The sequence below is a fragment of the Hyperolius riggenbachi genome, chromosome 3, assembly GCF_040937935.1.
Source record: "Hyperolius riggenbachi isolate aHypRig1 chromosome 3, aHypRig1.pri, whole genome shotgun sequence".
In the NCBI taxonomy this organism is placed as follows: domain Eukaryota; kingdom Metazoa; phylum Chordata; class Amphibia; order Anura; family Hyperoliidae; genus Hyperolius; species Hyperolius riggenbachi.
This window is the reverse complement of record NC_090648.1, coordinates 142,912,820-142,928,255: the sequence shown is the minus strand read 5'-3', so window position 1 is coordinate 142,928,255 and position 15,436 is coordinate 142,912,820. Positions and strand designations below refer to the sequence as shown.

At 42.8% G+C, this 15,436-nt stretch overlaps 1 protein-coding gene across 1 annotated transcript in view; it reads right to left on the bottom strand.

Annotated features, from left to right (window-relative positions):
- Positions 1 to 15,436, bottom strand: part of DIS3L (DIS3 like exosome 3'-5' exoribonuclease) — an 86,176-nt gene that overhangs the window by 29,542 nt on the left and 41,198 nt on the right. The window contains exons 9-10 of the mRNA XM_068275019.1: positions 13,497 to 13,658; positions 12,028 to 12,272 (exon numbers count right to left, since the gene is read on the bottom strand). Of these exons, the coding sequence (XP_068131120.1) occupies positions 12,028 to 12,272; positions 13,497 to 13,658 (407 nt within the window). The remainder of the gene's footprint in view (positions 1 to 12,027; positions 12,273 to 13,496; positions 13,659 to 15,436) is intronic.

Below are 15,436 nucleotides of genomic sequence, written 5' to 3'. Positions count from 1 at the left end.
TGAATCCCCCCCCCCCCCCAAAAAAAAAAAAGCCTTTCCACTGCATGTCTTTACTGTCATTAAAAGACCTACTGAGATCATTTCAGTAATCATCTTGTTAACTCAGGTGAGACTGTTGACGAGCACAAGGCTGGAGATCATTATGTCAGGCTGATTGGGTTAGAATGGCAGACTTGACATGTTAAAAGGAGGGTGATGCTTGAAATCATTGCTCTTCCATTGTTAACCATGGTGACCAGCAAAGAAGCGCATGAAGCCATCATTGTGTTGCATAAAAAGGGCTTCACAGGCAAGGATATTGTGGCTACTAAGATTGCACCTAAATCAACAATGTATAGGATCAACAAGAACTTCAAGGAAAGAGGTTCAATTCTTGTTAAGCAGGATTCAGGGCGTCCAAGAAAGTCCAGCAAGCGCCAGGATCGTCTCCTAAAGAGGATTCAGCTGCAGGATCGGAGTGCAACCAGTGCAGAGGTTGCTCAGGAATGGCGTGGTCATAGGTAGGGCCAAATGCACATGAACATAGCAGTGGTGTAACTTAAATAAATTCGATAGGCAGTATTTCACATAAATATGCCCCTCCATGGCTTCTGTCTTCTTTTTGGCTGGCTGGCCTGTGTGCTGTACTCGGCTGGCGGTTATGCAGGGCTTGCTGGTGGTGATGCTGGACTGCCTGGCTGGTGGTGATGCTGTGCCGGCCTGGCTTAGCTGGGTACTGGGCCTGGGGCTTTGCTGGGTGATTTGCTGGGGGCTTTGCTGGGCAATTTGCCTGTGGGCTTCACTGGGGGTGAGGGCATTTTTGGGCGCTTTAGGCCTATAGGTAGGTCGGTATAGGGGCCTTCAGTATAGGTAGGTAGGTATGGGGTCCTCAGTATAGATAGGTGGGTACGGGGCCTTCAGTATAAGTAGGTGGGTACGGGGCCTTCAGTATAGGTAGGTAGGTATGGGGTCCTCAGCATAGGTAGGTAGGTATGGGGCGTTGTACTATACAACACTATGGGCAAGCGATCTACCGCCACTGATCAATTATTTTGATCGATTGACGTTATGATCAATGCGACATGCTAGATTCCTGGCAGATTTGAATCTGATGGGAATAGAGTGGGAAAATCGATGCGTTTATGGCCTGCTTAAAGAGAATCTGTATTGTTAAAATCACACAAAAGTAAACATACCAGTGCGTTAGGGGACATCTCCTATTCCCCTTTGTCACAATTTCGCAGCTCCCCGGCGCATTAAAAGTGGTCAATAACAGTTTTAAAAAGTTTGTTTATAAACAAACAAAATGGCCACCAAAGCTGGAAGTAGGTTGATGTTCAGTATGTCCACACATAGAAAATACATCCATACACAAGCAGGCTGTATACAGCCTTCCTTTTGAATATCAATAGATCATTTGTGTGTTTACCCCCTGCAGCTCTCATCCACTGAAGAGTGAGAGGCTGATTGTTTCTTCCAGCTCTGCCCGGTGTCTAATTCCACAGCACGTGACAGCCCAGGCAGCCAGCTCCTTTCACCGCCTAACAGAGGACAATTTATCCAGCTTGTAAAAGACGGGAGTGGGGCGTGCATAACAGATCAACAACACTGAAGAGTTGGCAGCCTTCCAGACACAGGGCGACAAATCCGACAGGGGAAAGAGAAGTTGATTTATTACAGAAACGGTGATAGTAGAAAGTGCTGCAGTAAGCCAGAGCACATTAGAATAGGTTTAGGAACTTGTAGGATGGTAGAAAATAGGATGAAATTTTTGTTACAGAGTCTCTTTAAAGTGTAACTGAGCTGAAGCTCAGGTATATCACATACTTGCCTAAAAATAGGGAAGCCTCTGGATCCTAATGAGGTTTCACTCGATGTCCCCAGTTTCTGAGCGCGGACCCTCCAAAGATTACCAACAAGGTCTTGTCGGTAATCTGATCGGGCCGCGCTTTTCTTCAAGCACAAGCCAGCCTTGTGCTACTGTGCAGGCACGGCCGCGCTCTTCTTCACACACAAGCCAGCCCTGTGCTACTGCACAGGCACAACCACCCTCTTCTTGAAACACAAGCCAGCCCTGTGCTACTGCACAGGCACGGTCATGCTCTTCTTCACACACAAGCCAGCCCTGTGCTACTACACAGACACGGCCACGCTCTTCTTCAAGCACAAGCCAGCCCCGTGCTACCGTGCACGGCCGCGCTCTTCTTCACACACAAGCCAGCCCTGTGCTACTGCACAAGCACAACCACGCTCTTCTTCAAGCACAAGCCAGCCATGTGCTACTGCACAAGCACTGTTCTGTTTCGAATTCCCGCTTTATGTGTGAGGCATACTCCAGAAGACCCAGTCTGTATAGCAGTACAACTCCACACTGATTTAGAAACCTCCACAGGCAGTTTACTCGATGAAATAATGACTCCAAGTATAATCTGTAGTATCTTTACTTGCGTTGAAAGCATACAAAGATGTTTTTTAGAGCATATTCATAGGTAAAAATATGATGCGACTACAAGCACAGCAGGATCTCCTCACTAACTGAACTCAACTGTTGCAGAAACATCTAGACAAGGCTGTTGAGCAGGGAGTTACAGTTGGGAAATGCTAAATAACTAAATCTTGCAGGGGGACTGGAATATACTAATACAAAGAATATAAATAATGTTAAATAACATTAAAGGAGGCTGTTGTGACAGCACACTCCCCGCTTGGTATCGGTAGATACCACTATATATAATACAATTTAACATTGAAAACTATAAGTATAATTAAGACTTGTAGAGAAGAGAGAAAACATAAAACAAACATTAATTCTTGAATGCAGATCTTTGAAGAATCTTCCATCACTGGAGAAAGGATGTAACTCAGTAGACTCGAAGGCATATCAGGCTGTTCCCTTGGATCGAGTAGATAAGACATCTTCATTTGAAGGCAGGAGTAAGACTGTCTCCGTGATGGGTCTAAACAAAGTCTTAACACTACCATTTCTTGCTGTCTTCACTTTCACCTTGCGAACCTTTCCATCATCGCTAGTGATTGCCTTTATAAAGTGATCATTCATATCGGGTTTGTTCTTCAGAATTTTTTTAAGTGAAGTTAGCCTAGAAATAACTTGTTTCTTGTTATTTGGAAGCCTAATTCTTGGTGAACGAAACGGTAAAGGAGCTACCCAACTGTTAGTTTCATCCTTGAAGAATTCATTATTCAAGATGTTTATGAACTCTTTATCCTCAATGGAAGGAACTGTCTTATTGTCATCACGAGTTATTTGGAATATAGTGTGACCAAAGTCTTGATGAGAACTGTTCTTACAATTGATTTGCTTTTGTAGATCGCATGAAGTCTTTAAACTGAAACTTTCCTGAACTTGAAAGTTAAAAGGATGTTTAAGTGAATGAAAGGTGCATTCAGATTCTCTGATGTTGGTCTTGCATGAGAACACATCATAAGACTCTTGAAATGTATTTAAGCAAACATCTCCTATAATGACCCATCCAAAATCTAATTTCTGTGCATAAGGGGCATCATTTGGTCCATTGCATTGTTGTCGCACCTTATGGACTCTTGGGATATCTCTGCCTAAAAGAAGGAGAATCTTTGCATCATCATCAAGCGGTGGAATGTAACTGGCTATGTGTTTCATATGAGGATGATAAAGAGCCGCTTCTGGTGTAGGGATCTCTTCTCGATTGTTTGGCAACTGATCACATTCGATAAGTGTTGGAAGTGAAAATTCTGTGTTTCCATACTCAGATGCTACCACAAAACCATGTGCTCTTCTTCCAGATATCTTAACCAGGCCTGAGCAAGTTCGTAAAGTATAGGGCCAGGTTTCTCCTTGAATATTGAACACGTTGAAGAATTCTGGACTTGCTAATGAACGATTGCTCTGGTCGTCAAGGATAGCATACATCTTCACTGCGCTCTGTGGTCGTCCTTCTGGATATACCTTGACCAGACATATTTTACTGCATGACTTTCTGTGGAATCCTTCTTCACATACCTCAGTACATTTTGTGGATACAGATGCTGTCATTTCCTCAGTACTCTCCCCGCCATAACTTGGTGTGGTCTTTGAGGCTTGAGCAGTTTGAAGCACTTCTTTGGGAGAACTAGGATGATAAGCCGTTATGTGTTTATCACTGTTGCAGTCAAAACATTTGACAGGAACTTTACAGTCTTTAGCAAAGTGGTCTGTAGATGCACAACATCTATAACAAATATCATGTTCTCTGAGGAAAGATTTGCGCTCTTCAAAGGGCATTTGTTTAAACACACGACAATTTCTAAGAGGGTGTGGCTTGTTATGAATAGAACATTGATACCTAGGATCATTTTCCTTGACTTGCTGTGATTTAAAATCAGAGTCTTGAGAACTTGAGAAGATTCCAGTATTCTTGACATAGATAGAGTTCCGTGAGTCCTTAAAGAGGAACTCCAGTGAAAATAATTTAATATAAAAAGGTGCTTAATTTTTACAATAATTATGTATACATGATTTAGTCAGAGTTTGCTCATTGTAAAATCTTTCCTCTCCCAGATTCACATTCTGACATGTATTACATGGTGACATTGTTACTGTGGGCAGATTATGTAGCTGTTCTGGCTTTAACAGACAGCTATAAACAGCCATTTCCTGTGTGTGTCATTGTTACATTGTGGCAGTTTGCCCAGAGTACCGTACGGTACCAGAGCCTCTTGTGGGAGGGGTTTCAGCACAAAATCAGTCATACAGTGCCCCCTGATGGTCTGTTTGTGAAAATCATTATATTTTTCATGTAAAAGTGGGTATCAGCTACTGATTGGGATAAAGTTCAATTCTTGGTCGGAGTTTCTCTTTAAACTTGCCTTGAGTATCGCAATTTAAAGGTGTTGAAGGAAGAACTGTAGTATCAAAAAATAAAAAGCTTGGGTCATTCTTTACAGTAGCTATGTCTCTAATGAATTTGGAGAAAAAAGAAAAAGGTGGAAAGGATACTTTATAGTCCTGTTTATATTTAGATCCTTTCTTTGCCCATTCACTCTGAATATTCGGTAGCAACTTCTGTACAATTGGGTTTACACCATGAGCTGTATCCAAGTAGACAAGACCTGGAAGGTGTGGGTCTGCCTTGGCTCTTTCTACTTCAAGAAGAAGGTCGCTTAATTCTTGAAACTGGTGGTTGTCCTTGTTAGACAGTTTTGGGAAGTTTCGAAGTCTCTTGAATAAGGCAAGCTCAATAGCTTCAGAACATCCATAAACTCTCTCTAATCTCTCCCAAACTATGTTAAGACCCGTTGCTGGATCATCGCAATGAACAGATTTCAGTCTTTTAACTTGTTCTGATGACTGCGGTCCCAACCATTTGATAAGTAGATCAAGTTCTCCTATAGGTTCAATCTCCAGGTTCTGGATTATAGTCTTGAATGTAGCTCGCCAACCTCTGTAGTTTTCTGGTTGATCATCAAATTTCGTTAGTCCAGAGTTAAGAAGCTCTCGGCGAATCATATACTTGCCAACTTCTACAATTTCAGACTTTTCTGATTTTATTTCTGCACGTGGAAATGCGTCACCACTGCAGACAGTATGTGGCTTGTGCTGTTCCAGTGGTGATGTAGAGAATGGAGATGCAGATGTGTTTACTCCAGGCGAGGGTTTGATCTGTGTGATGTTTGGAGCATGGGAGCTTGAAAAAGACTGTGTTATGAGATTCATGGGATTTGTTCCAATTGGTTGTGATATTTCTTTGTGATTATATCTTGCTGAGGTCTGACAAGGTGTATAGATTTGTTCTCTTGGACTTGTAGTGTTGGACAGCATAGCAGAATCCTTCAAAGGTACAGTGTTAAACTGAGATTCATGTTTTAACGGTATGTATTCTGGCTGCTTACTTGCTGAATAGGTAGGTGCAAAGACTTCAGCTGTATACAGGGGAGTATATCCATTGTTCTGGTTCATAACAAATTGCAAAGTTCGTTTAGCAGGATCGTCAGCAGACTTTAGGCTAGGGTAATTAATTCCTTCTTCCTCTTCCACAGCTTGTTCGAAGACCTTTAACCTTGCTAGAGCTGCTGCTTCTTCTCTTTTCTTTTGCAGAAGTTCTAACTGGGCCTCTGTCTCTGCCTGTACACGTGTTGCTTCTGCCTGTGCCAGTGCCTGCACACGTGTTGCTTCTGCCTGCACACGTGTTGCTTCTGCCTGTGCTTCTGCCTGTTTGCGTGCTGCGTCCGCCTGTTTGCGTGCTGCGTCCGCTTTAAGAGTCGATTCTTGTTCAAAGCAATAAGATTGTGCTTTCGCAGCCTCTGCTTCTGCACGGGCTTTGACTAACTGAATGCTTATTGCTGACCTCTGGGAGAGTGACTGCAGCGATTTGCATGATCTAGTAAATCTGTGAGAGGTTGCTTGCACTGACAGTTTTTTTGAGTGTCTAGAAGAAATAGAGGTACAGGATGTAGTTTCGATCAAATTTGCTATCCTATTCTCTAACTGTAACTTTGCTTCCATAAACGTAACATGTCTCTGTTGATCAGCGGTGGTAAAGTCATTCAACTCTTTTGACGCTTGTTCTGTACTAACTTGCGATAGAAAGGAAGAATATTTTTCAGAGAGTTTCCTGTAATTTTCATATGTCTTCTTAAGTCTTGTAAGTGCATTGTTTAATTGCTCTCCATTACTGCCAGTCTTCTCAATATCAGATATGTGTTGCAGCGTTTTTATCCACAATTCAGACAGACTATGAAACATTCCTTCACTTTCTGCTTCATACCTCTCTCTTGCCTTTAGAGAAAGATGTATTGACCGCCTTGGTCTCTCAGGTAGTACAACATGTTTATCTGAATCATCTTGACCGAGAATTAATTCATCTTCCATGTTAATAGAATGCGCAGAAATAGACATGCTCTATGGCTGCAGATATGATGCTTATGAATCTTATCACTGGGTGATTTTTTTTTTTTTTTTTTTTTTTTTAAACTTAATAGCGATAGTCCCAAACAGAAGAAATGTACAATTTCTGAAGCAGTCTGTACTCACTGTATTCACTGTAGGAAGGCAAACAGGCAATTCTTGTACTTTTTTGCTGAATGTCTATTTACTCTTTGTAGATTTGTGTTTGATGTGTAGCTAGGTAATCCTTTATTGTATTGCAGATCAGTCCTTTACTGATGAGTTGACAGGAAATCCCATTACCTTCTTGCAGATATCATATTTTTACTGTTCTGTTTCGAATTCCCGCTTTATGTGTGAGGCATACTCCAGAAGACCCAGTCTGTATAGCAGTACAACTCCACACTGATTTAGAAACCTCCACAGGCAGTTTACTCGATGAAATAATGACTCCAAGTATAATCTGTAGTATCTTTACTTGCGTTGAAAGCATACAAAGATGTTTTTTAGAGCATATTCATAGGTAAAAATATGATGCGACTACAAGCACAGCAGGATCTCCTCACTAACTGAACTCAACTGTTGCAGAAACATCTAGACAAGGCTGTTGAGCAGGGAGTTACAGTTGGGAAATGCTAAATAACTAAATCTTGCAGGGGGACTGGAATATACTAATACAAAGAATATAAATAATGTTAAATAACATTAAAGGAGGCTGTTGTGACAGCACAAGCACAGCCACGCTCTTCTTCACACACACAAGCCAGCCATGTGCTACTGCACAGGCACAGCCACGCTCTTCTTCACACACACACACAAGCCAGCCCTGTGCTACTGCGCAGGCACGGCCGTGCTTGTGTCAGAATAGGAGAGAGGCCCAATCAGCTGGAGGATCCACAAACAGCAGTATATGTTTTTTTTTTAACATATTTTGGCCTCTTATTGTACTTTTGTTGCCAAAGAAAACCAAACTCTTAATTGAAGCAAAAACGAAATGCCATGTTATGCTAAATACAATGTAATTTCCCGTCTAATAGACGGGAATCTGGCGATATACGATGGGCTCCTGTTCGATAACGGGATCAATTCTCCAATTCATGGGAAAATCAAGCTCGTTATCTATTGGGAGTAGTTTGGACATGAACATGATACAACTTCCCGTCAGATTACCCATTGATCAGACAGGAAATTGAATTGTGTGTAACATAGGATGATATAATCGGTGGCACAATTAGCAATAGGTTTACATCTCTGAACTGGAAGAAAAGAAAAAAACTTTGATCCGTTAATGAGTAATCAGTCTTATCTGGAACTTTACTTCACAACTGTGAAAAGATAATTTGTGATGTTATTGTGCAAAAGAACCCACAAGCTGCACTTGAATGGGTTGTTGCTTATCAACAAAGCTTACCCATGTTGTTAAGCAACGTCGCACTCCTGAAGCATCGTTTCCTATGTTTCTTCACAGGCTGAATAGGCCACATCACACTCTTGGAAATAGCATATTCTTTAAAATGTATGCCACTGCATCAATAACCATCACACTGCAGTAACTCTGAAATATGATGAATGTCTTGGTGTTTCACCTCTGCAGGATAAACTTCATAGCTTTCTAGTAAGGGTCCTTTGCAATATCTACATTAGTCACACAGATCTAATTATACAAAGCAGATAACTGCACGGTATCTCAATGTAAATATAATGCTTCCAATACGATTGCACAATTACTGTATAGCAAGTTAAACTATAATCAAAAATAAACTAATTTCAGTAGCCATCTTACAAAAAAGTCGAGCAAATTACACTACCTAGTCACATGTGACATGATAACTGGGATCATATAGTGATGTGAGCAGGTCCCTGGACCAGCACCGAAAGCAGCGTGGACTGCATACATGCAAAATCGGTGACGAGAAATTTGGGAGCAGGTGAAGCCTAAAAATGGCTGCAAAAGTCCCAGTGACAATTACTATTCCCCCTCCAGGCTGCCGTGGACTCGGGAAAAACATAATTTGGCTGCTAGCTATTGCTGGAGACCGAATGATACTGTTTTTAAAGTAATTTGGGCTCTGTCTTTTGACGGCAACTACTGTCTGAGAGCAGCTATAGTTAGTTGTAATTCACATTACGGCCCATGGTGGCACATCGTGCGCGCTAATTTCCCGGCACCATTTTGCAAGGTTTCAGCTTGGCCTAGGACCAAGTCTTGTATACATGTGACTTGCAGGATCTTATTCTCCGACATGCTCCTTGACATTCTTCTCAGCCTCCTAAAGCAGCAAGCAAACTATGTGGCATCAGGTGGCATAAATAATGAACTCAAGCTGTTCTGCCTTTATGCTAAATAAAGTCTTACTGTAGTTACCATATAGTTGCAAAAATAAAACTGCCAATGGACAAAACCCTTAGCAACCCCAACTAACTATGATCTGACATTAGCCAAGTGAGGGTTCTAAAGTGCTTACTGCTTACAATTCAGTGACTGCACATGACCATACCTTGGGCTGAGAATTGCTGTGCAGACTGAAGTGCTGGTACAGTGACATGGGTGGCAAGGATGGTGCTAGGACAGAGTTCCCCAACCCTGTCCTCAAGGCCCACCAACTGTGCATGTTTTGGATATATCCACAGAGGTAGTTAATCAGCTCTGCTGAGACACTAATTACCCCACCTGTGAATGTTTGTGGTTTCCTGAAAAACATGTACTGTTGGTGGGCCTTGAGGACAGGGTTGGGGAACTCTGTGCTAGGATTTTTGGGGACTTTACTTGAGCTCTGTGTTGATAACAGAGGCTTCTGGAAAGTACAGAAGGTTATAGATCCGAATTATAAAGAGTGAAGGATAAAAGGTTTTGTTCTCAGCTTATGAAATCCGGATCACCACGGTTATAAACACTGTATTTATAAAAGTGGGAAAGGTTATGAAACCTGGTGTTTCAGATTTAAAATTTAGTGAATTCCAGTGTCATAATTACCCTAAACCACTGATCAGAAGCTCCATTCACTTGAATGGCGTACCTGATCACTAGATATAGGCCTCAATTCACTAAGATCATGCTGGAGATAATAAGGCAAGAGAAAACTTACCTCCACATAAGAGAGAGTTATCTTACCTCTTCATTCCTTAAGTTACCTCCTCTGTAGTTAATTTACCTCCTCTGTAGTTATTTTCACATGCAGTTAATAAACAGCCTGTCTTTAACTCTGAGTTATTTTAAGAATTGAAATGTTAACTTAAAGGACTTACGAGCCCAAAAAGCTAAAAAAAGATAAGTACCTTATTCAGTTTTAAATGCATGGAGGACGCCGTCTGCGCCCTCCGTGCAGTTCCGCCGGGTCCCCGCAGTCTGATCGCCCCCCGTGCCGCTCCCGACCCCACGGACGGGGTCGGGCTCCCCTTCCTCTCCTAAGATGGCCGCCGGAGCCGGCCGCGGCTGCGCAGTCCGCATACGCGTTAGTGCGGCTGCGCAGCTCTAGGGCCTCCCCCCTCGATCCACGCTACTGTGCGTGGATCGGGGGGGAGGGCCCTAGAGCTGCGCAGCCGCACTAACGCGTATGCGGACTGCGCAGCCGCGGCCGGCTCCGGCGGCCATCTTAGGAGAGGAAGGGGAGCCCGACCCCGCTCGTGGGGTCGGGAGCGGCACGGGGGGCGATCAGACTGCGGGGACCCGGCGGAACTGCACGGAGGGCGCGGACGGCGTCCTCCGTGCATTTAAAACTGAATAAGGTACTTATCTTTTTTTAGCTGTTTGGGCTCGTAAGTCCTTTAAAGACAGAAGAGTTAACTTTAGGTTTGCCTGAGGTAAAATGTTTCCTGAATACTACATGCCTTATCACCATGGTAACAACTCTAGAAGAGTTATTAAAGACAGGAGATAAGCTTAGTGAATTGAGGCCATAGTCAATGATATACTGAGTTTGATGGGTTTCAAGGTTCATAAATCTGCATCAATTCCCAATTATTAGCACCACATTGACCATATCTGCTGCTCCTACTGGCAAACATTTTCACTGAAGCGGTCATAAAAGTGAACCTTAAGTGAAAATAAACTGATGAGATAACAAATGCATCTATCATCCTGCTCCTAAAATTACTTTTAGATATCCTAGTTTTATGTTAGGTTTAAAAACGGAGACTTGTATAATTTTGGGTCAGCTCAATGGCACAGTCAATCACGTCTCAGAGAGCAAAAAATATATGAACTATTGACCTTTTCCCATCCATCTCCTAATCTCAGAAGCCCAGTTCTCTGACAGGAAAGTGTTTTATGGCTGTATTCCTTATCAGTGAGGAACGCTATAGTTTGATTGGTTACCCACTGGAGAGAAACGGTCCCTTGCATAGCTCCTTTCAGGCAGATAAAGAAGAAAAGGAACACAGCATGTTTATTTGTATGCTTGCCACTGTACACGTCTATCTGATATTGTCACTTAAAAGACAACTGATGTGAGAGGTATATGGAGGTTGCCATATTTATTTCCTTCTAAAGGACACCAGTTGCCTGGCAGCCCTGCTAGTCCATTTGGCTGCAGTAGTGTCTGAATCACACCAGAAACAAGCATGCAGCTAACCTAGTCAGATCTGACAAAATATCAGAAACATCTGATCTGCATATGCTTGTTCAGGGTCAATGGCTTAAAGTATTAGAGGCAGAGGACAAACAGCATAGCCAGGCAACTGGTATTGCTTAAAAGGAAATAAATATGGCAGCCTTCATATCCTACTCACTTCAGTTATCCTTCAAGGTTTCCTTTAAAGAGTAGCAGCAAACATCCCACTGACTGTAATTGCAGCTGCTTACCACAACTTTCTAAAGTAGCCACATGAAGCAAAATTACTGAACAGTTGATTAGTATGGCGATCAACACTAAGGGCTGCTAAACATAATTATTAGGAGTGGTAAAGGCAGGGAACATGTCAGCTGATCACCACTCAAATATATGTGGATAATGAGAAAGTGGCATTATTTTGAAGAAATGACCGCCCTGTATATAGTAACAGAAAACCAATTTATTGCCAAGGGGAAACAACATAATACGATGCACTTAGGAGTCTATTATGGATTCTCTCCTATACATTCCCTCCAGGAAGTAATGCATAACTTTAGCTGCTCACCACTTCCTTCACAGCTATTTGATTGTGCACATGTTACAAGCCAGCACTGGTGACATTTTGCCTAGACTGACCTTGCTTTTGCTTCCATGTCTGTGTATGAATTTGGCTTCACAAAGTGGGACACATCTGCAATATGAACTCCTAACTCCAAGTGGCCATTATTTAGCTCCCTGATGGACAGGGCATCATCCACATCCTCACAGCCCTTAGGGTCAATGCTGAAGACCAAGTGGGTATCACGCAGATCATGCCGGCTGTTCTCTTCTGGTGCCACCTGCCATGGGTTCTCTGGCGTGTTGGTGGGCATTTCTGCCATCTGCAGAGAGACGCAAATTGCACAATGTAAGTAGGCAAGATTGCACTAGACAATGATATACTGTATATACTCAAGTATATACAAAAAGTGGGGGTCTTAGCTTATAGTCTATCTAGTCACTACTCTTTGAGTAACTCCCACAGTGCCCCCACTATATGCACAGTGGTGCATCATCTGAGGGAGACCACATACTGGAGACTTCTATGGGAGGTCCCAGCTAACATCTCTTTATGCCAGCTTAAACTTTGCAACAGAAGTTCTTTGCATGTTCATCTCCATTGTAGGCCCATGTTCAGGCTTATTGCAATCTTCTGAATTTATGCTGCTTTTGTAATATATGATTGTGGCCAGCCATGGCTGTGAGGGGTATTGTGGTCAAACATTTTATTCCAGTTTTTTAAGGTAAAAGTTGGGGGGGGGGGGGGGGGTGTTTCTACTCTAGTATCTTATCAGCTCCATTACAGTTTATCTACTAGCAGAATGATACACTTATTAAAAATGAAAAATACACGACATTTCAAAACCCTAATAAAAATGTTTAAAGCGGGCCTGAACTCGGAACTTCCACCCTGCTCTAAAAGATAATCAATAGCATAACAAGCTTTAAAGAAAAACATTTTTTTTAACAGCTGATACAAATCTTGCAATAAATCTGCAGTGTGTCTACTTCCTTCTTTCATAGAAGCAGACATAGGGTTAGCATCCTGGATTTACATATTAGCTGCACTGCTGAGGACTGCTGAGATTCTTGAGCTGAAACTGAGAGGTCAAAATACACTTGTGATTATTCACAGATGAGGGGGAATTGGCTAAACTCTCTAAATACATACCGGGTGTATTTCTCTCTGTTTTCTTTCTGTCCTGTGCAAGAGTTCAGGTCCACACACCCAGGGGCGTAGCAATAGCCATAGCAGTCATAGCAACTGCTATGGGGCCCTGGAGAGGAGGGGGCACAGGTGGTACTTGATGTGTTTACTTTGTTTCTCCACCCTCTGACTTTGTCTCAGTGCCCATAGACTATACACAGTGTATATTGCATGGGAATGTAAATTGCCCAGTCAACTCATATCCATAGGGTAGGGACAGGTGGCATTGCTCAAGAGTCCTAGATCTGAGGGCCCCATAAAAATGTTGCTATGGTGCCCCATAGTCTCTAGCTACGCCACTGCACACACCACTCATCATTAGATTCCAGCAGTCTATGAATATGTAGGAAATACTAACCTGAGCTTCAGAGAAGGGGTTCATGCTAATACTGTTTTCCACCAGGATAGTCTGTATTTCTGCCTCCAGGTCACCAATCTGTCCCAGGACTCGCACAAAGTGCCCATTCGGATACAGTGAGGTAGCATCCCAAGAGTCAATGCGCACCACCACCCGGTAATCCTGATCAGGAAAAGAAGAAATCATTTACAAGGAAATGTTCTATAAGATGGAGGGTGGGAATCTGAGGTACTAAACCCCCACGCAATGTTGTACAACCACTGACTGCAATCAGTATATGGTATTAGGACCTACAACTCCTAAGGGATAATCTAGCCCAAGTAGAGTTTAGGCCATTAAGTCATCACATACATTTGCATTGATGAGCCCTCTGTATGTACACATACTATTGAGAAGGAATGCTATTTCTATAAAAGGATATATTGAAATTATAATGCATAGTCTAGAGGCTTCCCACATCTTCTTACACCCCAACCTTCCAGCAAGCGTCACCCTGAACTATCCAACTGGAGCTTGTTGAATAAGCTTCTTCCGGCTGTGCTTCCATCCATGGATGAGCGAGTCCTGAATGGGTTTGTGTAAGTTAGGCCCGTGCATGCCCAGTAAAAACAGAGCCACTCATACACAAAGGAAAAAAAGAAGTGCACGGGCTCCGTGTTACTGGGCATGCACGGACACAACCTGCACAAGCCCAGTTGGGATGCGCTTGTCCATAGTCAGGAGGAGAAGCCTTTGCAGGTACAGTGGGTTGTATGAAGATATGGGAAGCCTGGACTGGACCAAGTTTAAAAAAAAATAATTTTGAAAAAAGTAGAAGGTTCCCTTGTCTCAAAAGATAATCTGTATGGAAAAAAAGTGCCCCTATTGGGTACTTTCCTCAGGAGGGGGAAGCCTCTGGGTCCTAATGAGGTTTCCCCTGTCCTCCTCTGCCCCATCGCTTTCAGCCTCTGAAAATCCAACAAGCCAGATCACATTTGCTCTACTGTGCAGGCAGTAGAGGGGATCCAATTGGGCTTGGCTATTTCTGCCTGAGCCCGACTGAAAGCCGCTACTGTGCCTGCATGAGGATTGTTCTGAACCTGGAGCCCCGGGAAGATTTTCGTCAGTTGACTGCACAGGAAAGGAGAGACGGAGGAGGACTCATTAAGATTCAGAGGTTTCCCCCTGCCAAGGCAAATGAAAAAAAAGTGAACAGTACAATACATCTTTTATGTAAGTAGATCAAATGTTTATCTACCTATATACCCTCTTTCCCTGAAATTAAGACATCCCCTGAAAGTAAGCCCTAGCAGGATTTCCGAGCATGCTCGAAATATAAGCCCTACCCCGAAAGTAAGCCCTAGCTGCAGTAAGGGGAAAAAGTATGGCAACTTGTGTTATTAATAGAGCTGATGGTCTCAAAGGCAGGATCAAGGCTCCATCATTGGGCCAATCACTGCACTCGCTGCTACTCAGCGATATCAGCAAGGATGGAAGCAAGTATTGGGGCGTTTGTCCTAATAAGCGGTCCATTTTTACACCTGTCTTGTTTATCTTCTAATGAATAAGACATCTTATCCATCAGCAAGATTAGATCTAATCCACCTTCCAGCAGTGGGAAATGAATCTATCTTTGTAGTTGAATCAATGACCCAGTTTGCCACTAGCAGTACATATTGATAGTTGGCAAAAGCATTTTGGAACTAACGTATTAACAAGACCTGTTGTATATTAAGCCAAACTTCAAATTTAAAGATAGTCCACTGCTTGAGGGCAATTCCAAAATACTGTATATGCAATAAGGTACCAGTTTGTCTGCGTACCCTAAAGCAAGTTTGTCATTGTTGGGAATATTTTAAAGGAAACATCCAAGCTGTACAAAAAAAACAAATTCTAGTAGTTCTGTGCCTGTGCAGTAGAGACCCGATGACATCCCGTACACCACGTTACCCGCACCGTGG